Here is a 26,273-nt window from a genome sequence, read left to right on the forward strand (position 1 = left end):
TCAACTTGTCCCGGCAGGGATGCCTATTTGAAACATGTCTCTGCAGCCTAAAAGATACAATGCTTATTGTGACACGTGGCCATGACAATTTCACATGGTAAAGGGGATCCACACACACTGCTTTATTTTACCCTCATATGTTTTCAAATTTTAAAAAGTCAAGCATTATGTTTCTGTCCATAAAGAAAATTAACTAATGACCCTTGTCATTTTCGATGGTTCACTATCCTGAAGAAATAACAGAAAGCTAATTCCTACATGTAAATGAGCTGATACTCTCCCCGGGATTACAGTTGCAGGAGTACAACCATCAAAGAGTGACTACTAACCCCCGTGCTAAACAGGACCAGAGCTGGAGGTCATTCGAGTCTTCCGAGAGTTAACGCTCATCACGACCACTACTATAGTTCTAGTTCTTCTACTACAGTATCACTTCGAGCATGGCACTTTCCGAGCCGTCTCGTTACATTACCTGCTCCGGCTTGAGGCCGGGGGGCACCCAGGTGTACTCCTCCAGGATGCAGCCGCTGTCGTCGTCCGACGTGGAGTTCCGCTGGTGGAAGTCCGTCATCATACGGCTCACCGTCTTCTCCTGGTCCCCCGACATGATGTAGTGGTCCTCCCTGGGACACTTGCAGTGCAGGCAGATCTTCCTGCGAGGCAGAGAGGGAAACAGAACGGCAAGAGGAGACGAGAGGAGAAGAGAAAAAAAAACTGAATGAATGGCCGGCTATAATTACAAAAGACAAATTACCAGCTAACCGCAGGTACCTCAGGGAGGGAACCTGATTGCGTTATTAGTCATAAAATGTGGGGGCAATGAACACCGTGGATGGCTGTATACCGGGGTACATGTATATTGCTGTAAAGGGATGCGCTGGCTCGATGAACTTGGTGGGGGAGGGCGGGGGCACTGCCTATGAAGATCATCCTCAAATGAAGACACTGGGATCTGTTTTGTATCAACGCACTTTGTTTTTGTGGAAGGGGCAAGAAGGTGTTTTTCCATTCCAAATAATCAGCAAGGTATTCGGGGACACTGTCATCTGAGAGAAGCAGAAAATGTCAGCAAATCAAGGATGCCAGTCAGGTTCTGGCCACAACCCTTAAAAATAAGGCCAGGTACACCTTGTTAAGGTCTAAAATTACCTCAACATATTATACGAAAAAACTTGAAATCACGCTTTTGTTCCAGAATGGGCATCCTCGGCAACTTGATGCCCTTACCAACAATCAGTCGCACGCCAATCACAAGACATGGCATCATACATCATCCTGACGCTTGGGCTAACAATGTGATTTTGCAAGGTAAATATCTTCTATCCTTTAAAATCACACAAGAGCTGAAACCTTCCAGTAAAAACTAAGCACTCACTGAAAATGCCACTTCAAAGAACGGACAGATACATTTCCGGCTACAAATTGGCAGGGGCACTGGTGATCAACGAATGTACAATGTACATGTTCGTACACGTAATGCCGTGCAGCGGTGGCAAAAGGACTGGCACCAAAAGAGACCCATCGCATCAGTCAAACTACATCACGAAGAATCAGCACTCTAATAGGCACCATTAATTTAGCGACAGGAAATGGGCCAATTGAGTTTGAGGGCTGTCTTACCCAGAGAGTTCTTATTAAAATGCAGATTTCAACTCGGTAACGTGCAACCACAACGAGAGATATGCTGTCATTATTTAGCTTGCTCACTGCTCCCGCATGCATGTACATTTCTAAAAACAGTGCATGCTGTCAAGTACTTCTCAATTTTGAATCATCCCTTCTTGTCAAAAATATAATGCCTCATTTGTTATATCGAATGGCCTCTGTCCACATGAAAACCAATCTAGTGGACTGAAGACATCCACATGTACTTTGTGTACAAGCACCTATCCCTATTACCTACACGATGGTACACATATATTTGTATTCTCCACTGATGGCCTGGGTCACATTGTGCTTTCCATACAGTGCTATACGGGGTGTGAATTTCTGAACAATTTCATGAAAGCCCGAACAATTACATTGTTGGGTTCTTAAACGCTTCGGCCACAGGGGGCAAAATGTTGGCATTCATTATCAAAACGGTCTGTCACGTTCATTTTCTAGTGTCAGGCTTGCCAGTTGACACATTTGTTTCTTTCTGAATAAAGAAACTACATTAGTGTCCATGAACTACCGTTTGCCTTCCGAGTTTTTGTGGCTAGACCACAAGAATGGGTAAACTCTTGCCAACCACAACCTTCCAAGATCCTCCAAGCTTGCTCTTGCTCTATGCTCCAAGCTTCAAAAGGAGTTTCAGGAGGTTTTTCCACAACCTAAGAAGGCAGGGCCACTGGCCAGGCATCAAGTAACCATGGAGGTAGCAGTAACTTTCCAAGGAGATTGGAACAGGTGGAAAGGTTTCAAAGCACACACACATGAAGAATGTGGAAGTGGTGTCCAACATAGGGACACCAAATGGGCAGTTTGGGAAGGTTGAGAAAGCTCCAGGCCAAAATGTCACAGAAGTTAGCAAGTTGCGGACACCAAATGGGCAGTTTGGGAAGGTTGAGAAAGCTTCAAGCCAAAATGTCACAGAAGTTAGCAGCAAGTTGCGGACACCAAATGGGCAGTTTGGGAGGGTTGAGAAAGCTCCAGGCCAAAATGTCACAGAAGTTAGCAGCAAGTTGCGGACACCAAATGGGCAGTTTGGGAAGGTTGAGAAAGCTCCAGGCCAAAATGTCACAGAAGTTAGCAGCAAGTTGCGGACACCAAATGGGCAGTTTGGGAAGGTTGAGAAAGCTCCAGGCCAAAATGTCACAGAAGTTAGCAGCAAGTTGCGGACACCAAATGGGCAGTTTGGGAAGGTTGAGAAAGCTCCAGGCCAAAATGTCACAGAAGTTAGCAGCAAGTTGCGGACACCAAATGGGCAGTTTGGGAAGGTTGAGAAAGCTCCAGGCCAAAATGTCACAGAAGTAAGCAGCAAGTTGCGGACACCAAATGGGCAGTTTGGGAAGGTTGAGAAAGCTCCAAGCCAAAATGTCACAGAAGTTAGCAGCAAGTTGCGGACACCAAATGGGCAGTTTGGGAAGGTTGAGAAAGCTCCAGGCCAAAATGTCACAGAAGTTAGCAGCAAGTTGCGGACACCAAATGGGCAGTTTGGGAAGGTTGAGAAAGCTCCAAGCCAAAATGTCACAGAAGTTAGCAGCAAGTTGCGGGACACCAAATGGGCAGTTTGGGAAGGTTGAGAAAGCTCCAAGCCAAAATGTCACAGAAGTTAGCACAAAGTTGATCCTACATCACATAAGCGTAGTTTCTGCTAGAGAAATGCATTTTACCACTAAATCAACAAAATCCAACAAAACGAATCTGAAAAACATAACTGCACCCAACACTCCCAAACGTTACTTGAGTAACTGTGGCCTACCTTCTGAAGATAATCCTCAAAGGCTCAATCAAACTGTTTTCTCACTTGTGAATTCAGAAGCAACAGCAACACACTTTTTACTTTACAAAAGACCACCTTTTAAAAAGGTCAACAAGCATTCTCTCGCCTACCCACATGCCTGCTGCCAAGCTGTTATAAGTCACCCACTCCACATTTATTTGTACATTCACTTAACACCGGTTGTGGTGTGTACACTTCATCCAGGGACAAGCCCTACGTCACATACTGTTGGCTTAAACCCTAACCCACCAACTCCACCAGAGAGATCGGTATTTCTGCGAACTGGGCCCAAGAGTAGACTCAGACAATCCAGGGCCCCCCCATGTTGTTTGAACAACTAAAATGCCATTCTACTGCCAGTAACTAACTCTACAACAATCAAGGCTGGAACAAGATTGATGACTGAAATTCACTGGTTACCAGACTGGGCCCCATTCACTACATGTACATGTATGTTGTTACAAGTAATAACAGGGTAAACTGCATTAAATTCCTCTCATTCCTGACATGACTGGGGGTGATAAATACTGTGGGTTACATCTGTATTATGACATGGGTGCCAACACAATTTTTACAACAGAACTGGGTTAATGCTGACGTTTTGCTGATGTTAGTCTAACGTACATGTACAGTATGTTGGTACATGTACATGCATGTTCATATGCATCAAAAAGGCATATTTCCTGACTAATCATAGTCTACATCATGTACAGGCATCAGTTATAACATGTAACAATAAAGACCATCCCATCAGGGCCAATTAAAGTCACAGGTGTCCATATGCATGTAGAACTGTACACATGTAATCTACTTGACAAGAAACAATTTAATGGCTCTTAACTCTGACACTGACTGTCTGTGTATGTTAAGTAAAGATGACGGTAAAATTAGTTTGATATCGGACAATCCCATCGGTTTGTATGAAATTTTTAAACCAAATTTCTGACTTTTCCTGACATTTGACGTTCCCATAGGTTTGTACAGCAGATGTTCCATGTTTTAGAGATTAGACATTTACATATGTTGTACAGTGAATTGCCATTCAAACATTTGCTGTACAAACCAATGGGAATGTCCAATGTCCAATATCAAACTAACTTTACTGTACATAACCTAAGATCCAACCAGAAGATCCATGAGAAATGGATGCACAGAGGTATAAAATATCAACTGAAGGTCTAACTTCTCTCAAGAAAACCTTGTTGGCACACTTTATTTACAAGAGTGACTGATCCCTGACAACTTGTCCCTGAAGAAGGTGGTCAATGACTTTCCTCTGGACCAGTGACATCAACGAATAGCTGTGGTCAGTCTGGGCACTGACCAATCCCATCAAAGACTCCTTATGGTTGAAGGATTGTTGACCAATCAACAGATTAACTCCTTTTGTGTCTCACCCCTCAGTCAAGGGGGGTCTTCTGGAAAACCAGGAATCATCCCAAACACCAACAAACACTGTGATGATAAATAAGAACCACTCCAACCAGAATGTGTATCAGAGCAGACAGCAATGATCCGAGGGTCTTAAGTTCGAGTACCTTAACTTGGAAAAACAATGAAGTGTATTGCCTCTGACCCCTGAGAACCTTTACTTTTCATGACTGCCGCTTGTCCACTGGAACCTTATCCTAAGAGATACAGATGTCCATTCAAGTTTGTTCAATTAAAAAAACAGTTTTATAAGATGTATAAAAATGCAAATTTTCAGATGAACAGCTCCTAAGAAGCAAGATTCGAACCTGTAGCCTCCAAGTACTGTACAGTCTGTTTACTACCTGTGTCCAGTCACAGGACCTTGCCCCAATGAAACAGATAAATGGGAGACAACCAGCATACCGTACAGTAATAACGATGACGGCCGATTAGAACTTAGGAGGTCCATCAACTCACAATTTATGAAGCCTTGATAACAATGTCATGTCACTCTAGGAATCTGTGACGAGGTCGTGTTTCTTTTGTGAGGCGGCCTTCAGCAGGAGACTAAATTTGGATCAGGAAACTTTGATGAAGCAGGTGAGGGCATGTAAGATCATCAATGAGAATACATGTAATTCAGCCCATCCCTGGCCTTCAGAAACGGATCCGAATCCAAATCAAACAGAATTCACTTTGAGGAAAACAGTACAAGAAAGAAATCTCCTTATGGATCAAATGGACTGGGTTCATGCATGTTTAAAGCTAAGAAAAAATATCAGCGAGACCACCACATCAGACTCTGATGTAGAACATTATTGACATTTATTGGAAGCAGGGGTAAGGCATTCTGTGTACAAGGCTGGCACGAGCATCGGGTAAGACTTCAAGCAAATACAAAGGCTCCACTGCTGTTCTTTCATGTGGGTCCAATCCCTGGTGCCCAACTGACGTAAAGGTACTTAGCCCAGGCTCTATGGCCATCTAGGTTTTCCAAGATAAGGAGATCTCAGACAGGGGTGACTGCCCGCTGAAGAACTCACCACAGCCACTTGAGTGATAACTCGATAGGTCCAAAGCGGCGGCACTTTTGGTATTATTTCAGAGCAGGGGGGGGGGGAAAGCAAAGGAGACCTGCCCTGGGGGTCTTGAGCCCAGGATAGGACTAGGGCTGATTGGGATTCATGTGTCTGCCTCTTCTCTAGACTAGCCACTTCATGAATTATGGATAAAAAGCGACCGTGTGATGGTCGCTGAGACTGAAGCCAACGGAGCAAGGCCAACGTCCGAGAGGGTTCTGAAGGAGCATTCCCCTCCCCCCCTCCATGATCAATCACCACTAAGATTCCCATCTCTGGTTATATTCACCCATATCTGTGCTGATGAATTATTCTAGGGATTTTCTTTTGCCCGACCAAATTCCCTTTGTTAACACAGAGGTCAGGGATTTGGCACAAAGGGGATGTGGAATTGTCGGCTTCTGTGTGATCACCTGTTCGAGGTTATTAATATTCATTAAACAGTAATTCTATGGAATTTTTTTCTCAGTTTTAAAAAGCAAATATACAGTTACAAGTACCTACATGTATACATGTATATAAAAGATGCACAACATGAGGCTGTTTGCTAATACATGTACCTGCATATAATTATCAGATGGAAAATGCAAGAAGGATTTCTTTACAAGATATCGTGTTTTAAATATAAAAAGTATTACCTTTTAAGATTTTTCAGCATTTGGAGGAATAAATTGAATTTTTACTAGAAGAATTAATGTTAACTACAACCATGCACAGAAGTTTTTACACTTAGAAAAACAGCGACATAGCACAGTACTATAAATAGTGACCTACTCTGTGGGAATGAGTCACTTTTGAGTGACAGGCCTTTCAAAAAGAATCTTGCAACTCACAAATCAGTGAGAACCATCAACATTTTACACCCACACAATATCCACTTTCATCAGCACGCCAAAATGAAGGATACATCTAAACAGAGAGCTACCAGTAAGCTTGCTCTTTCTAATGCAAACAAAAAACAAATTACAGGCGAAAAGCCTCATGACTCATTTTCACATCACAGGTGACAACATCTTTTTTTTACGTTACATCATTAATGGACTACCTCTTTTCTAACCTACAGGGATGGCTCATGTAATCTACACACGTACGTTCGGGAAAGGTGCAGAAGACAAAGTACCAAGTTCAGTCAAAGAAACACATTCAGGAAACAGTGGCCTGACATCCAACCCACGAATGACCCAATTCACCACTCTGGGTAATCCCGGCTCATATTCTTCTTATCCCCACCCCCTCCCCCTCTCCCGTATCTAGCTCTGAAGAGCCCCTCTATATCTTTACACGCCAGAGGAGCAGGCACGCATTATACCCACGATGCACCTGTCCCTATCAGCATCCACAAGCCTGTCCACATTGTCTGGGGACCAATTACAATGTTCTCTGGCTACCCCCATTTGACTTGAGGGGGGCCATATTTGGGCATGTAATATAAAATTACGTTTATGGCTTCTAAACATGTCTGTTGTGCATGTTCATGTACAAGTATGTCCCTGGGCTGTGGTGGGACGTTACCGGGTCTGGTAATTACACATCTCTCATATAGATGAAAGTACCATTTACTGGGGATTATTCACCGAGTATCGCCAAAGGTAGAAATGTGCGGCGATGGAGGAGGTTTCAAACGGGATTGTTTAGCCCAGTGTGATGAGACTGGCCCAGCTCTTACAGCATTATGGTGCACATGTAATTGCTAATGCAAAGTGACAGGCAGGTGCTAAATTCATCAATGTTCAACCACCCTACATGTAACCTAGAGCTAACTAGTGACAAGGGTCGGCAGAAGACATTTATGAGGCTGGCATTGATGCGAACAGTGTTCAAGTGTCAACCTTGTGAGTACACAAAACAAAATGAGTACATGTAGAGAGCATTTGTAAGCATCACATGCAAACAACTGTAATTGGTCCGTTGCACAAGTTTGTAGTTTTGGTTCATGTGGCAATGTCAATTCTGAGAACATACACGTAGACAAGAGTAGCCATATACATGTTCAGAATCCTGCTCTTTTCTCACAACCTTTACAGACTGATTACACGCACATATACATGTATGTACACGCATGTTTAAATCTAACCTGGGTTTTATCTCAAAGCTTATCTCTTTCTGAAATCCTGAAAAAAAGGTCATTTGGGCAGGCAAGTATGATGTGCAACTGCACATGCACAGGGCTTTTGCTTCAACCGTCACCAAATGCAACACACTGTACATACGTGTACATGTTCTACAACATACCGTGAAAATACATGTAAATGTTGATTACTTGTCTGGATTTAGGACTACTCACTTGTCCACTGAAGATCTCAGAGCATAGATGGATGTACGGTAATACACACTGCCCTAAGCACACCACATGCACTCTATTATCTGCACCGGCTGACTAACCTACACAAATTTTTGCAAGTGTCTCAAATATGCAGAGCACAATGAAGCCATTTCGTTCCAGTCGCTGACTTTATTTTCCCCCTTTCAGTTCAGGAAGATTTTTTCTTTGTATTAACCACAAAAGCGCTGCTGCAAATGAAACTAGGTGCCACCAATTATACGGCATGCTTTCCCCTCTCTTGCCTGGTGAGTTCACTGGACCAGAACGAGTCGGCAAGGGGGCTTAGTGGCTTGTGCCATGCCCAGCAATGCAGCAGGTTTTATTTGGAACAGTACAAATGTGAATTTCAATATTAATTAACAGTATGTATGTAGAGGCACCCATCAAAAGGTCACACATGTGGCCATCAAAAATACTTCCATCAGTACAAGATACATGTATTCAACGGATCACGGGTAATAGTTACTCTCCCGCCAATGCCTGAGAAATCATGTTTTTTTTAAAGCAAAAGTATTCCTATAACTAAGCAACCCACCTGTATTTTCTAGTGAAAAACAAATTTTGCAACCACAGCAATACTTCGTCTTATGAGCTTTGTATTGCTGCTTAGAACTTGTATAGAGTTCTCGTGATAACAGGATACACACTTTCCCCCCAAAATACGCATCTCCTCCTTAAATGCTTAACCCTAACAGTCCTCAGTCCTTCACCTGTTGGCGGACTGAGGACTGTTAGGGTTAATTACACTGCTACACATATTCCTGTATTACAATCCAGCCACAAACACCAATTTGTAATTTGGCATACTGTGTATAGACTAATCCGATTAGACGACCTAACTGCGGTGGCACTGCACTCAAGCGCACATTCTTCAGCTCGACGCACGCGTGCATTTGGCGAATCACGACACCCTATTGGTTGAAGAGGCATGTAACGGGCGCGTACCACCTGTCCACGAACGTTGTGCAACGCAGTAATGGCTTCTAATTCTGCTGGTCGAAGTACACTAAGAGCATTCACCCACAAGCTGCAGTACAAAAAGCCAGCATTCTTTTCTGGTGATACATGTGCAGGAACCATGATCAATCTTTCTGAGTCTTTCACTCACCCACCCACAAGTGAGTCAACCTGCTGTGAGTCAACCTGCAAGCCCACCACATGAACAAAGTAACACTGTTGCCTTCACTCCAACCAAGAAGTGTTTGAGTGAAAGGGCAGAAACCACAGGCCCAACTCTCTCAGGACAGGCATGAGGGGTCTGCTAAGACCAAGAAAAAATTTGTTTCTCGTCTGGTTTTTTTTTGTGTGGGGAGGCAACCCCCTCCCCTTTTAAAACTTTTCTTTACCACAGCAGATTTTTTCTTGGATGGTGGATGGATTCTCTGGGCTCTTTTGCTGATATTCTCATATCTAAAGTAAAGGCTTTTCAATCTGTCCAACAGGTTTTATACTTGAATTTATATTTTGGGAGGAGTTAAAAATGGTACCGGTATATTGCATATTTATCAAAATATCAGAAAGACTTTTAAAAAGCAGGGGCGAGAAACTAAATGTACATGTAGTTGATCTTTTTACTCGTCCTCAAACTTCTTTCTTGCTCACTGCTACCAGTACAATCAATTTAAGACTTGTGCAAGTCTAATACTTCAACAGCCCCTCCAGTTGCTAGATGTTACTACCCCTTTCATGAATGATAAATGACAGTCTGGAACTGAGGTTGCAAACCTGTAATCAACTCTTAACAGTGTGGTCCAACCTTTTACCTTGGGGTGTTGAATGGGAGCAATTAACAGGGTGGTTGAAGTTTATGGGTAGGCCACCCATGGGTTAATTTCCTGTTGATAATGTGGTCTTCTGGGCTGGTTTGGAAAAAAAAAGGCCAATTTTCTTTTCCTCAAATTTGACAACTCTGAATACAAACAGGCTAGAAACCAAGATCACTCTATCAATTTATAATCTCAGTATGAATTTGAATTCTCCTTAATAACATCATAACGACCATTTGTCTTGTTGATTTGGTAAACTTGCATGTATGCAGAGTTCTCAGGTACCAGACAAAGTCAGACCAGGGCTGGTCCAGAACCAAATTTTTGGGAGGGGGGGGAATTGTTTCGAAGGAAGCCAAAGATTTTGAAACTTTTGTAATGTAATTTCCGACGGCCTTTCTGAGGGTTAAAGCTATGTTTTGTTGCTTCTTACACACTACTGGGAAGCTCGGAAAGAAAATATACCCCAAATTGCCTCTCACATTACCCGCCCCCTCCAAATTTTTGAGCCACCCTTATCCACCCTTGGAATCACGATGGTGATATAAACAATTCCCCTCTACGGTGCTGTTATTAAAAATGTTTAACCTAGTGCTGCCTTAAATTAAGGTTAGTCTTAAAAAAAAAAGAAAGTCAACAGTCTTGTTACAAATCCATCTCAAATCCAATCGGGTCTCAGTAACATTTTTTTATACCAATGCAGTGATTTTTGGAGAGGCGGGTTACGATAAAAATGCCATTCAGGTGATTTTTCAGTTTCAGAGCATAAATGGTAAGCATTCCTTGGAAGGCAGAGACGCGCATTTTCACATTTAGGCAATGTTCAAATTTGAGCTTTCTGCCCCAAGCTAAGTGCACCCCCAGTTGGCGAAAGAAAGACAGGGTGGTTACAAGTGGGTTCTTGCATGTGTTCTGCATGTACGCAAAGAACATACATGACGGAATAAATTACTTATGCGTACTCAGTGTGCTCCGCATCAAACACGCATATACTTGTGCACCTCATGGCGCCCCTATGCGGTGAGTATCCAAAAACATGCCCTCTTTTGTTCTGCTCAAAGCGGGTAGGCAGATTTTTTGTGAATGAAGTTAAAAAATGACCAAACCTGCAAAGCTAGACGGGATCCAGAGTCCTCACTCAAAGCTTGGAAGAACTTGAAATTCCAACAGGTACAAGAAGGACATGAAGCTCTAATTGCTAATGACGTGAAGCTGAACGTCCAAAAGGAAATTCAAGTAAAAGCTTCCTTTCCAGAAGCTGGCGTTCAAATCACCCCCATCAGCTCCCTCCTCATGCGTAGGGTTTCTCCAATGAGAACTCCCAATTAGTGAACCACACACACTGCGACACCTCCAGCAGAAAAAGATGCTTATACCAATGCCGACGGCCCAGCTCTGTCTAAACCCATTTACCTGCTACCTCCATTTGTACCCACTTGCTACAAAAATACTCATCTTCAACTTCTCTCCCCCCCCCTTTCCTCTGGGCTACACCCCAAGAGGGACATCGCATAGGCTTCCACACTTTGCCGGTCATTAAACTTGTTGTCCTCCATCTAATTACTCTTGTTTACACCCAGCGCGAAGGGAATTTGACCGGACAGGACGTGGACCTCAAAAGACATGCCGCTCTCCATTCACGGCCCGGGAGTTCGAGTGGGGAGACACAAAGGTAGAGGCAAAGTCTGGCCAGTCGGAGCACAGACCTCGGGAAGCCCCACAACTGGATAACCCCCTCATAAAGCTGGACACCTCCACGATGAAAGGGGGACATTCACTGCGGAATGTTCCTCCGCCACTTGAATAGCGGTGTTACAGTGTAAACAGGTCATCCATCAAGCCGGCCAACAAAACAGTCAATATTAGGGTTCCTATGCAACCCCTGAGTTTAGGACTAGGAGGATCAAAAGGTAAAGTTTAAAATGCCATTAAGCAGCCAAGCTGTAAATGGGCCGTCATTAACCACCAGGATATTTCCTCCCCACAGAAAAACAAGAGAACTCCATTGGGAATGCTCAAGCGCTCTGAATTTTTTTTTCTGGGAAAGACAGTAATCGTACATTAAAACCAATTAAATCTTCGGCCCCTCCACCCCCCCAAAAAAACAGCCATAACATGTTTGCTTATAATCCAAGATGAAATACCAGACCTTCAAGCTGCTAAACAGCAAGTTTACTCGGGTGTAACTCTGATTTTTGTGTGAGAGCAGAAAAAAATTATGTTTCAAGGGATCACGAGAAAATTTTTTAATGGTTTCCTCAAAATGACAGCATGAATGTGTACATGTATGGTGCAGTTTAGGCATTTTTACCAAAAAAGCATGCCCTTACTTATTTACATTTTCTGCTTCTCAGTGTTGGACACTTTCCTTTCACAAAAAGAAATCAACCTTTACAAAGAATTTCTTTCGATACAGCAACACAAGAACAACACAACCAGGATTATTTCAGTCTTGTTGGACCTTGAAGAATGTTGCTGAGGTTAAAAATCTGCCACACTAACAAGTTGTTACATCACTTGCCAGCACATTCCAACGATTTTGAAGTAAACAGTTCCTGAAAGGTGTACTCACAACTGAAGCCCGAGTGCTGCTTCCCTTGAAAGCCCCTGCCGAAAAATACTTTGTGTCCCCCTGTAGGTGCAACAACTGCCTGGTATTGTGGACACCAGGGTGCCGATAATCTTTTAATTATTGACTGGGGAGCTTGCCAAGAACATACCGCCCAACGTCAACAAGCAAGGGGCCCCTCGGTTCATTGTGCCATGTAATCGTAACTCTGGGGGAGAAACACCCGGAGGCTTGGAACACCTGAAGAGTTCCTTGAAAAACCTCTATAAACTCTTGACGTCTACCACATTGCGTGATGCATCATTCCATTCTCCTGTTCATTATCGCCTTGTAGGCGGGCACATCTCCGTACATTCTCCAGATTTCTCACTTCCTCTACTCATCTTAAACTTCATTACCAAGCTGAATGCCCCACTGATGACAGAAATGAACCGAGAAAAAAACCTCTTTACCCTTGTGGTAACTGTAACTCTGAGAAAAATGCAACCTAAATGCACAGTTCAAATAAAGAAAACTTCATACCAAGACTGAATTTCTAAATTCTAGCTACTGTTATTTCTCAAGCAACCTGGTACAATACAAAACAAACTCAATAAGTCATCTGGTGGGCCATTGATCAGAGTTCCGAAAATGTCTCTCTCCAACTATGGTGTTTCTTATCCAGTCTAAATTTACTCTACGGTGATATTAATGACAGAGAGAAAATACCACAACATCTATGAAGCATCACAAGAGCCCCCCTTATAACCTGGAAGTACAGTACACCTACCACAGCACCCAAAAACTTGAACACATGTACATGCACATCCATGACGACACGCAAAAAACAGAAAGCATCGAAATCTTAACCTCCAGGAATACACAGGCTGACACTGCCAATCATTTTCACCAATTTAACCACAGGACAAGTTGGGATGACCTAACTCAAGACAGGGGTCAACTGGTTCATGGCCTCACCTACAAGACCTTGCGGGTAGAATTACAATTACATGAGCACATGGTATGTGCAATTTCTGAAGAACATTTGATCACTGGTATTTGGTTCTTGGGGGATGACTTCCAGCTAACTGATAAAAAAAAATCTCACCAGGAGAGCTCGTCACACAAACTCCTTCAGAAGCAACCATGACAACAACTTCCTGGACAGCTACCTTACAGTGCAGAATTCACCAGCACATTTCATAAACAAAAACACTGTTGACAAGACACTCTTCACACCCCCCCCAAAAAGGGGCGGAGGAGCAAACAGCAGCCAACAATTTCACCTCAAAGGGTCACACCACACCAAGACACACAATTACGGGTACTTTACTCTCACGCTTCAAACTGGCAATTTTTCTTTTGTCTGTACTGCTCTATACCGGTGCGTGCACAATTGTAATTACATTATTGCTTGGCAATCGCCATGGAAATCACGGACAGAGACACAAGAAGAAAAAACAAAAGTAATAGAAGGCTCACTTTGAACATAAAAAATGTAAGGTTTTCTGCCTTTCGCATATCATCCTGGTAGTATCAAATGTCAGTGGATGACAAATGCACAAAAGATGATGTATGGTACATGTACATACATGCAATATCAAGTGCCAACAATACGTTCGTGAACAGCCTTATGTAGCCAATGCTTTCCAAAAACAAACTGACTCTGCCTCCATACCCAGTATATAAATTCAGCTTTTTAAAAGCCATCAATATTTTTCTTCCCCCAGCCCAACACAAAGTCCATCCCATCCCTCTAATGGCTGCAGAATTCAGTTAATTGACAACAAATCAAGCCCTAATGCCTTATGTCAACACAGAAAAATGCAGGCAGCTTTTGATGAGCACACAACACATGAGACCGACACGTCTGCACAGCTGAAAGTACGGTGCCTAGTGTTGACATTTGTATGGCTTTCAATGCATCATTCATCATGCGCGCATTTCCTACCCTTGTCATGCTAGCCGAGAGATAACATGAAATATTAAAGTCGGGTTTTTCGATCAAGTATTTTACATGTTTGACTCATACTACGTGATGGCAAAAACTTGGTCAATGTAGAGAATGAAGTTTTAGGTTAACCTCCCCAAACGGGCAAATCTCAAGCTTTCCATTTTTTGTATCATGCAATTTCAAGTATTTTATCTGGACTTTTCAATTCACAAGGAATACACTTCCCATGATACATTAGCATGTGCAATGTGCACAAAAGTACGAAATTGGAGTTGATTTCAATTTGGATCAGACAGTCAAATCTTTTCCAAATAAAGATATACCTAAAACCTTGCTACTCCTGTACTGTAGAGAGTTCCGCAGTATATAGTGCATACACAATTAATTTAGTATCTTGCTTTACTTTCGGTATCTTACCTTTTTAGTTTTCCTCTATCACAGTTTGTTTCTACGGCAGCGCAACGAGCAAATTACAACAGTCTTGACAACTTCAACAATCTCCTCTGATTTGGCACGAACACCCCATCATTAGAAATGTTTCATGAAGCTCTGGTTCACGATCAAACATCCTGATAAACGCTGACAAGACACTGCGTCAGTATGCAAGGTCAGCACAATCCTCGGAGTGGAGAAGATAACCCTCTGAATTTGTCGACAGAAAACCTGTCACCCTGACACAGCCTTCGTTGTACAGAGAACCCCGCCACCGCCTCCTGGGCTTCAGATCAGTTTGAGATGAGACGACCGACCGTGGCCAGAGTGGTTAACAGAGCATCACCCGCGTCCCTCACCCGGGCCGGCGCATACATGTACATGTACGTATCGGACGACAAGACTGACATGTACAATTATGCCACTGGCTCTTAAAATTGGCATCAGACATACATATGTATACAAGTTGGGGCTGCACCTGGCTCGTCGTTGTGCGGCTAGCAAATCAGGGCAGGAGACAGTGGCTTTTAATCAAACCAACCACTTTGATCCTGGGCACTCAATCTCCCCTCTCCCCCCCCCCCACTGGTGCACAGAGGTATAAAACAAACACGCCAGAGCTGCCCCTGGCTGGCTGGCCAGGAACACGAAACCTCCCCTCCAGCCCAAAACAAGAAGATTAAACTGATTTACGTACAGTCAATGAATGGCAGTGATGCACTAATTAAACCAGATAGGTCGATGGAAAGAAAAACAAGGCTCGAGGACCAGCCAATGGCAGTGCTCGTATGCAAATGGGGAGGGGTTCTATGAGAGGTAATATTCAAGACATCTCTCCTGCATATAATCCTATCAATGTACAGATTTATTACATGGGAAGAAGAGCAAAACCAAATCGTATTATGGGTGTGCGAAATATGAGATGACGTCTATGGTTACGGCATCAACATATTTTATTTTATTATCGGGGTTGTTGATTTAATAAGTAAATCTCCAAACACACAAGTGTTAGCCTTATTTTTCTCCCAATACAGTTTTGGAAGGAATCAGGGCGGCATGCCTTTCGGCAGTACATGGATATGCAACACGATATTCCCGAAGATAAGGGTTGAGAGAAAAAAATTATTTAAAAAAAGAGGAAAAAAAAAACAGGCCCCACATGAGTGATGGAATTATAAATATTGTGAGGCAGGGTGGAAAACAGTCCCAGTTATGAGGAAATTTTTTCGGGGATGAAGATGACTCATTTTTCGTGAGTGATAATGAAATCATTGTTGGATGTCTAGACAAACTTAATAGGACCTTGAAAGTTACCGCAGAACAAATTAAGCCTCCATTGTGTAAACATTCATCATTTAAATTTTTTCAATTTTCCACCGAGTACCCCGGATTACTACCATTCATTTTTATCTCCACCAGTATTCTGATCATCACCACAGTGTTGATAAAAAAAGATGCTGTTTTAGCCAACCAACTTTTCCATCATCCTCTCGATTATCTGGAACTCGACTCACGGCGAGAGACAAGCTGTCTATTAATCTATATGCAAATGGCAATCAGTGCATACACTATCCTCCTTCACCCATCAGCCTTCACTGAATATTTTGGTCACACTAATGGCTCTCTCATTGTCACTATGGGGTAAACCGCAACCGTAAAAGCTGTAATCTTGGAATTACAACAGAGCCAGTCCACGAGACGGGACAATAGATTGAATCTGCGACCGGTATTTTCTCACGCTGATGGAATGTAAGACAGATGAATCTTTTCTTGTCAACTGCCAGTACAGTAAGAGTAACAACAAAGGTTTTACGCACAATGTTCCTGTGCTATACATGTGCAATGTTTTTATTGTTGCCGAAAAATTGAGCAGGAAGGTATTACAAATACCTTTATGCCCCATCAAAAGACCCATGGTAATAAACTTCTATCGTACTTCAATAAAGAAATTTTTACAAGGAAACCTCAGTAAAATGAAATAAAGAAAACAAAGACTTGGGGCCTGTCTCCGGATGCTCTAGTAAAAGTCACATTTAGCCCATGTCAGTTCTAATAAACTGGTTGGAAACCAACTCCTGGACATTCCAGGGTTTGTTGGACTTTTTTCATTGATCAATGGGAAACATTTGAGAATGACAGTTTGCTGACCTTGGAGTGCAATGGGTGGCTGTACAGATCCAAAATGTTACTCAAATCTCAGTGAAGAACGTAAGACCAATTTATATCTACTGAGTGCAGAGTGTAAGTTATGGGAGTGAACTGAGTCAAGATCTTGGCACCTGTTATTCCAAGACTGTCGAGAGAGCAGTGCAAATTTCCTGGGCTTGAACACTGTACGCACAGAGTCTATGCAACGGCGGTCTTTCAATTCTCAGGGCACTGATAACGAAGCATGCATGGCCAGGTCCTGTAACTCATGAACAAACTTTACCACAGGCCAAAATATGAAAAGGGGGAAGGAGGGGTTGGACTGGACTGTGTATCTATAATGAGAATCCCGCAATTAAGCAGTCAGAAGAGATGGTCAAACTGAGTGACCGCTGAGCTGGAAGAAACCATTGAAGCCTATGATTGCATGGAGTCTCTGCTCTGGAAGAGACTGACCCATTAGGACTGACCAGCCTTAATTAACGCTTCCCCTAATAAAGTCGTCATCATGCACTCGTGCATTCAGCAAATTATCGTAAGACGTCTTGTGAGTGTCCTGTAGTGACAGCTGCAGGGACAAGTTGGCACCAAACCAGAGTCGTTCTCCTGTGATACCTTAGTGCGACCACAGCAGACCACAAATGGAGCTTTTTTGTCTCAAGCTACTTTTCAGCCAATGAAACACTGAATATTACAGCTGTCAAAGTGTCTTCTGGAGGTTAACTTGTTTAATTGAACGTGGATCTGTGAGATTCTACTTAACCTGTCAGTCCTTTGTCTTTAAGTGTACAAGTCTTTTTAGTCTTAATTTCAAGAATGTTTTTTGACCTCAAGTTTTTTAATATCCAACACAACAAAGTCAGCATTTGCCAACATTCCCACAAGTTCCGTTAAAAACTATATTAATAACCCCAAAGCCCTTTTTACTTGGGACCTTCCTAAATACTCCAAAATCCTCCAATTTAGGGGTGAAAAAAATTGGATTCTCCCTCAATCCTTCAAAGTTTCTTGGAGATGTTACTTGGAGGTGTGCCTACTGCCTCAATCCTTAAAAATCCTCTGGCAATCCCTGTCAATACGTTGAGGCAGAGCAAATGGCATTCTTGAGCAATGCAGTTTATTCAAAAGAAATATCCCGCTGAATTTGTGCGTGACTAAGCAAAAACATCACAGGGTCTAACCCAAAGCCCTTCATGCATTGCATCCTTTCAAATAAGCAATGTACTTTTGCCATTCCCCCTCAATCCTCCAAAATCCTCAAAACTGCCTAAAAGATTTTTGAGGATTGAGGAGGGTTAGGGTTAAATGTAAGGATTACCAGTACCATCCTGACATTTGTTAACATGTTAAAACTAGGACTACTGACCCTTTCCTGAGCAAATGCCGACATTTTGTGAAATTTTACTCTAAGACAAGCTATCTTGCAGAAACTAAAAATCGACAGATGGATGGATGCTGTGAGATACATGTGTAACAACAATCCTCAGGCTTTAATAAAAGAGCCAAGAGGTAAAGGCATGCTGAAAGGCTGCACTGGTCGGATCAATATATGCCCCTTGTCCGAACTAAATACTCCCAGACTGAAACTTCCAAGTGTGAACAGCACAGAAATCTCAAGGACTTATGTACAAATTTCCAAAACCCGGAGGATGCATAACTGAGCGAAAAGGTCTCGCAACACCCTGATGAATACCGAATGGTCTCCTCAACACCTTGCATGAGTGAAGAGCGTCGAGTGTGGCCGCACTGGCTCATTAACAGGTGTAAGATCTCACAGTGACGGATGGTGTCATCATACAGAATAACAACGCTTGAGCAGTAACGGATGTCCTGCGCTTTCCATCACTACCCAAACCAGACACAGGTTTATACATAATACAGGGGAAGTCAGCTTGGGGTGAGATGCGAGATCCCTACTTAACAGCATACATGTAGGTGCAGTTTTGGTGACTTTTAATCTAGTTATATATACATTTTCAGCAGAATGTTTTTACAACGACATTTCAAAGGATGACTGTGGATATAACAATGCAACACTGCTGGACCTACATGTAGGTGTGTACAAAATGTAAATGCAAAAGTACATTAGCTAACATTTCAAAACTGGCAAATAACCACCAGCTCATAACTACTGCTTTACAATCTTCAGCCTTCAGTGCCCTTATTTCCCCAAAGAAATGCCGCTCTCGTTTATACTTCTGTCACATCTTTCTCTGGATTTGGAGATGCTTTACCTCTTTCTACATGCAGTCCTGATGTCAGTCCTTGAGGACGGCATACAGTTTGGGTGGGTCCTTCCTCTTGCTGGCCCAGCGGCCTCTGCCCCTAGGGCTTTCAGCGATGAAGCAGGCTCAGACCACAGTACCCTAGCTCTATGCTGAGACCAACTTCAAGCCACTGGTACCAGCCCAGAGAGGAACGGTTCTGCCATCCGGTGCACATACACGTACATGTAATCCGCAGAAACTTGAGAAGGCCGTCTTTAATACTTTGGTGAGAACCTAAATCTGAGAAGGTTACGCTGCAGTGAAACACTGATGACATCATCTTGCCCACCGAGAGGGATACAGGAGAACAACGGGGACCCATCTTCATGTTCAATGGGCATAAAACAAGATTACCCATGTAATCACCCATGGCTCAACTGTCACACTCCACTTGTGGTGAGAAGAAATCCTCACAGCAAAAAAAAAAAAATAAATGAACAAATGAAATATGGGAGGGGGTTGCACACACACAAATGTATAGGACAGCTTCTCTCAGCCAGAATTAATTGATGGTTGGAATTAATTGATGGATGGCGCCAGGGTTGGCTCATCGTTTGGCACGCACCACGTCAAGATTAGAAGGCCCCGGCGACATGTTGACCGACTTGGCCAGACTTGATCAATAATTTTTTTCTTCAATTCTATGACAAGGAGTAAATGTGAGGGGGCACTAGAGAGCCTCTGAGATTTGTTTGGAGTAATCTCAAGATGTTGGTTCAAGAAATGTATGCGCACACCCTAGAGTAGTCGACGATGCGTGACAACTCCAAACACCGGGCGTGCATTTTTGCTCGGGCACTAATCAAGATCTGTGGTATGTGAGTTCTCCAGACTTGCAAGAATGACTACTAAGGATTGGCCCGGGTTGTATCTCATGACTGTTTATTGTGCCAACTTGTTTCTGACATCTCAAAACAGAGGACCGACCTGTAACTAGATATACACAAGTCTCTATTTCAACACTTGCAGCCGCTACCTGATGAGAGTAACACCTGCCTAATTTAAAACTTAAAGTAAAGTTTATTAAATTTTAAAACCTGGAAATTCACGATAACACTCTTATAGTGGCTATTACATCAAATTTAGTATGCGCTTGCCAGTTAGTTGGCTTCAGTACCTAGGTATGGTATGATCATCAGGCAGATGGCTGAACCGTTAAGAAAATTGGGGCTTTTACTGTCTTGGCCTTCAAGATGTTAGAAGTTATAGTTGTTGACTTGGGCAACATTGCAACAACTGTTGCAGGTTCAAAAATCAGGAGTTCCCTTCGACTACCTGGACTTGAGGCAAAGATCCCAGAGGCCCAACAAAGCCTTCACACTTCGCGTAGCTCTATGGTGAGAATGAACTCAAACTCTTTGTACATTTACTCTGTGTCTGAATCACATGGCTACACATAGAGGTTAAAGGTCAACTGGAGCGCTGAATTTGAAAGATTTTGCTGGCCGAATATTTTCTGCTCTTTGTTCATTCAGCAAGCAGGCAACCCATTCTTGGAAAAGTTTTCAGAGAAGTAAACTTTGGGTTCACAATTCAAACACAAATTTGCAATGAAAAATATCTTTTCTGGATGACATCAGGGTAACACCATCCTCAGTTGTCCAGGAAAACACAGCAATTTTGAAGGTTAAAAAGGTGCAGTTGCCAATACATTTCACCTTAAAGAGATAAAGGGATTTTTCATGTGACGTAACTTGACGGGCAAAGCCATTTCAGGAAGCGTAACATGGAGGCGTGTGCATTTTTCGAATCTGGGTATTTCTATTGGCAATTTCAGGTTCGCAAGAATGTTGAGAGACTTCAAAGACAGACACTTTTCCGTGCACATCTGTGTAAATCCAACACTGATCGCCAAACATCACATGACTGGAAATCCTCTACATCTTTACATATATTAAGAAAGATCAAAATGTTGCAGAAAAGCTGTGTCTAACAAAAATTCATCACTGCTATTCTTTAATGAACAAGTAGATTACACTGGATATCATCCTGTAAAGTAAAAGGTCATGCAGCGAGCTTTCGGAACCCTTGCACGGTCCTCCTATGGGGATTTTACGTTGGGCCGTCCTATCATGTTCGATAATTTTTGGAAGAATAATTCCTAACTGAAACCACCCCATGAAATGCTCATGTTGGAATTTTACCTTTGTCTTCCTCAAGTAATATTTAGGAAAAGTCCCCTAGAGATGGGTAAAAAATGAATTTTATTAACGACCTTTCACTTCCGGTGATATCGTACCTAGGTCTCCATGTTCATGCACGTTTTCACTGCCGGTGCTTATGTGAAAACGAGATTGTACAATGTTGCAAAGATTTACCTACTTGCAGTCGATGGGTTCCAGATTCCGTTGACTTGACATCACGCAGTTGTTGTCAGCAAAGGTTAGATAAAAGATTAGGATCTTTCGTAATCGAATTAGAATATTGCTTTAAGTTTACTACTTATAAATTATGCGACTGTGTAAAATATTTTGATTTTTTGGAGGGGGGTTTACCGACGGACTACCATAAAATTTCAAACCGCATATATTCATCTGTGTATGAGACTGCCGCATTGCACTGTTCTTCATGTATTATAGATTTTCTGAAGTGATGGGTCAATTTTTAGCAGGATATTTCTCTTTAAAGTCAGGTGATTTTTCAGTTTCTATAAACTACTACCGGTAGCAAATATTTTTCAAAGCCCCTTTTCCGACTTGGATTTTTTCAAGAAGTAACTGAACGAAAACATATTACAAATTCTAAATCTCCAGAGGTCAGTGTCAGAACATGTAGGCCAAGTCCAATTTGTCAGCCACTTGTAATTCTGCAGACAACAGTGCTGCTGATTAGCACGACCCAAGATCACCGCAGTGTCTCAAACCGCAAACCTGACTTTACCACTCTCCAGTGTAGACTATCACAAACACTTCTGTTCTTATAAACACCCATGTGTATGGACTACAAAATAAATTCTATTTCCCCCTGAAAAGTTTACATGCAAGAGTATGATCCGCATAATTTTGGTGACATTGAAAACAACTGTTTCAGTGTTTTGCCGGCATTGTGGAGGAGTGTAAAGTTCTCTAGGGCTGCCATAAAGTTGATCTGACAGGATTACAATCCACCACTAGAAGTGATAGTTCAGGAAAATGCGAGGGTCAGTGAATGTTGGCTGGTGAGTTATGGCCTACCGCAGTAACACCAGACAGTCATGTTGGAATCACATTCTTCCCTCCCTCCTTCCCAAACTTTTTGTTTGTGGACAGCCCTAAATCACATCGTCTAGGCTTTGCAGACGAACTGGCACCAAGTCACAATCAAGTCAGGGCGTCAAGGTTAGTTGCTATTTTTCCACTTTCCCCGGGTCCCCCATCCTCAACCAATTCAATTTCGACAGAATTGCACTGTTTTATGACAGAATTGCACTGTTTTATGTAAGACGACACAAATTTTCTGGAGAATTCAGTTATAGAGCACTCTCTATGCATAAGGTACATGCACAAGATAGGACAGAAAATAAAGACTTCAGTTACATGTTGAAAAAATACTCAGTTTATGAGACATTTCTTCCCCATTGAATACAATCTGACCAAAAAAAAATAGCAAAATGCACTTTTCTCTTCCGGCATACAGAGGAAAACACTGCCAAGAAAAAAAGGCAAAATATTCACTGGCCAGAGGATGATATGAAGATTTCATATTTGAAATACAATATCCATGACTTTTCAACAAAGTCAACACAGATGACAAAAAACCCAGAAGAACCTGAAATTGAACACCACAAACAAATAATATTCTGTCAGGACACCAGTACCAGGCCAGAATTTCATACATTGAAGTCAGTGCCTGGGTGTTGCCACACAAGAAAAAAAAAATCATTTCCCCCCTTCTCACGCTAGGGATATTTGGACAGTGGAGCAGACTATTACCTCCCTTTTTTTTTCTCTTTTTCCAGTTTTGAGATGGGTATCATGGGAGAGCAGTAGCCCGAGAATACTCTGGAGGAATAACCAATGTCCACAGACTCAGCAGTAAAGAAAGGGGGAAAAAAAAGGACAGAGAGGGGTGAAAGGAATTCTGGTAGTGGTTGACACAATAGCAAAAGTGTGGAATAGCCCGGGGATATGTACACAGTGACTACACACAGCGGGCGTGTGGGCTGTTGAGGGGAGAGAAAAATGAGAAAACACTATTAAACGCTCGCTCAAATGAGATCTGAAAAATGGAGCTGAAGGAAATCGCCAAGAAGGAAAGGACGGCACGAACTGCTTTTTTGAGAAGGGACAGAGAGAAACTGTTGTTTTGGGGGCAAACAAGAGTAGGGAAAGTACTTCAACGTTTTTTTTTTGTGTGGAGGGGATGGGACTTATCAATTAAAAATTTTTACTTTTTGTGGACAAGACAAATGTTGGGTGAACATTTGTTAAAAGCAGACTGGTGCTTTCATTAAACAGATCTACATATCAGATGTGGTCAACAAATAGAAGTTTAAGAGCCAGTCTCTGAAAAAGAGTACTTGTACACTATACAACAGTTCAGCGAAGCAAAGAAGGGTCAGACAGCAGAACACATAAGACATCTTAACTCACACCCTGCATTTTGACTTTTATGAGAAATGGGCACTTGTAAGCTAAACGAATTTCAGTGAGACACAGAAGTAAATATTTCAGGATGTTGTGAAAGTGGCATGTCCACTGACGCAGAAAGTTTTACATATTTAAGTAGGAATTTAGAAAAAAATCTCAACATGCAAATTTTACATTTGGACCAAAATACTACATGTAAATACCCCCCCACCAAAAAAACTAAAATGTAGAAGAGATTGCTCTTTAACACAACAATGCAGGAGTTTCTCCTGATGACGAATTTCAGACTGGCCGGAGGGGCGTGGCCATGCATTAAGGGAAAATAATCCCGGCGGATGGATTCCCTAATGCGCCAACTCCATGTACCAACATGTGGCCACGCTGCGGCACCAATCCGTCATGAAATTTCGGCCAGATTGCGTGCCTCCTGCTCTTCTTCTCCGGGTCCGTGGGCAATTTCGGCACAGATATTAACTTTCTGCCGAGTACCACATTCGGCCCCTGGGCAAAACGACTGCCAAGAGGCACCAACAGCCAGGCTGACGATAAATTCAAGATGACAGGAGAATAATCGCCATATGGACAGATATGAATTTAATACTAATGGATCGCTTGCAAAATGAGACCAATTTTTTTACTGGACTTTTCTGAACATGGGTGACAATGAAATATGCCACTAGACAACAATGGGCCAGCAATCGGGGAGGGATGAAAGAAAAGACAATTTGGGAAGAGAGGGAAGGTCAAACATTTTTTTGTGCATGCCCAGTAATACTTAAGATCCTACATGTATATGTACCCAAGAAACCTCTTTATCGCAGAGAGATTTATTGATCAGTACCAAGAAGGCAGTGATGTAATTGTAAACCATGTTGGAAAACAAAATTTTTACCAGTGCCAGGAATTGTCAGCTGTCACTATTCAAACCAATTGGACTTAAGGGGAGAATAAATGACTTTTTTTGGGGGGGACAGAATTAATCAGTAACCCATGTACAAACTGAAATTTGACTCGCGCCGGGAAATCATGTCATCTTGCATCTGCACAAGTGCAGATGTAAATATGCCCCGTACAAGCGGGTGATATGGAGAGAGATATACAGAACTTTGACGTGCCACAAAGTGCATGTTGAAGTGAATGCCATAATGCAGCATGATAGCGGAATATTCCAGAGTGTATCAGGTCTACACGAGTCAACTATGAGTATCAAATGTCAGCACGTTGGAATCATTGCAACAACAAAACAGCTAGCCAAAAAAATCCCCCCCCCGTTTAAACTCAAAGGGTCATGTACAGGCTGCATGATGTTTTCTATCAGGCATTACTTCCCAGCGTACAGCAATATTCCGATGCACTGGTACACAAAACAATTTACTTCCATTTCTATTAACCCTACTGATTTAGAATTTTTAAAATCGTGAGCACTCAAAAACTCCTTAACATGCCAAGTTCATAAGCCGTCCAAGCTAGACAATATCCAACAATTCCGGTAAGTTCCTTTCATTCATTTCATTTATCATTTCTCAGGCATCAGAAAGGAGACGACAAACAACAAAGCATATAAACAGAGACATAGAAAATGACAAAATACATAGTACAAGCTGGTAACACCCCTGAGGGATTGCCAAAAAATAGAACAAGTACCAAAAAATAATGCTTGCCACCCCAAAATGTCTAGGCATGTGTTGGAAACCTTCCATATGTAAAGTATATTGTACGCTGTACATAAAACCACACAGCAAGGGTACGCACTTCACCCCTCAATGCATCCACAGTTCCTACCAGTATGCACATCATCTGCATTTGCACCAACACACAGTGTAGCTATTTGGAAGGGGGGCAAGGCACGCATGCATGCGGTAAGCTGTGATGGATTATAATCAGCTTTTGGCCGGTTAATTTGCCTCTCGGTCGGGGGGAATTACCTTGCATCACGTTAATTTTTAGGCCGTGGCACAGAGCCCAACACAGTCAGAGAGCCTGACTGGAATTGGACCCTACCGCATACCGGTACAACAAAATAGGGGCTGAAAATGAGTTACCGTATAATTTGGTACCGCTGCAGTATTCAAGCTATTGCATGCAATGTGTGTGGTTCCTGTCCTAAATGCCGGTGACGCATTCCATGCAGCCACAAAACTCTTCTTTCTTTGTTTTTATGTTAAACACCTTTCCAAAAACTGGGCAACATTGTAGTTGTGATGCCTTTGACCACAACACTCAACAGCATACTGTAAAAATCAGAAATGAGCTTTATACATATACATGAAATGCAATAGTGCTATTTAGAATCAACAAGCGTCAACAAAGCATCAACAACTTGAAAATATCCTCTAAAGGTTTTCAAG

The 26,273-nt window shown here is 42.4% G+C and overlaps 1 protein-coding gene across 7 annotated transcripts in view; it reads right to left on the bottom strand.

Annotated features, from left to right (window-relative positions):
• Window positions 1–26,273, bottom strand: part of LOC110974185 (prickle planar cell polarity protein 3-like) — a 60,320-nt gene that overhangs the window by 9,232 nt on the left and 24,815 nt on the right. For 2 of the 7 annotated variants that reach the window (XM_022225627.2, XM_022225630.2), the window contains one exon: window positions 473–653. In XM_022225627.2, the coding sequence (XP_022081319.2) occupies window positions 473–653 (181 nt within the window). Of the gene's footprint in view, window positions 1–472; window positions 654–3,406; window positions 3,658–8,203; window positions 8,225–10,005; window positions 10,027–14,927; window positions 15,506–19,324; window positions 19,676–26,273 lie in introns of those variants that run through there. The other 5 variants (XM_022225629.2, XM_022225633.2, XM_087135340.1 and 2 more) reach the window with 5 other exon arrangements.

Source organism: Acanthaster planci, linkage group LG04 (assembly GCF_054643075.1).
Source record: "Acanthaster planci isolate LZ-2023a linkage group LG04, COTS_SCS, whole genome shotgun sequence".
NCBI classification, from domain to species: domain Eukaryota; kingdom Metazoa; phylum Echinodermata; class Asteroidea; order Valvatida; family Acanthasteridae; genus Acanthaster; species Acanthaster planci.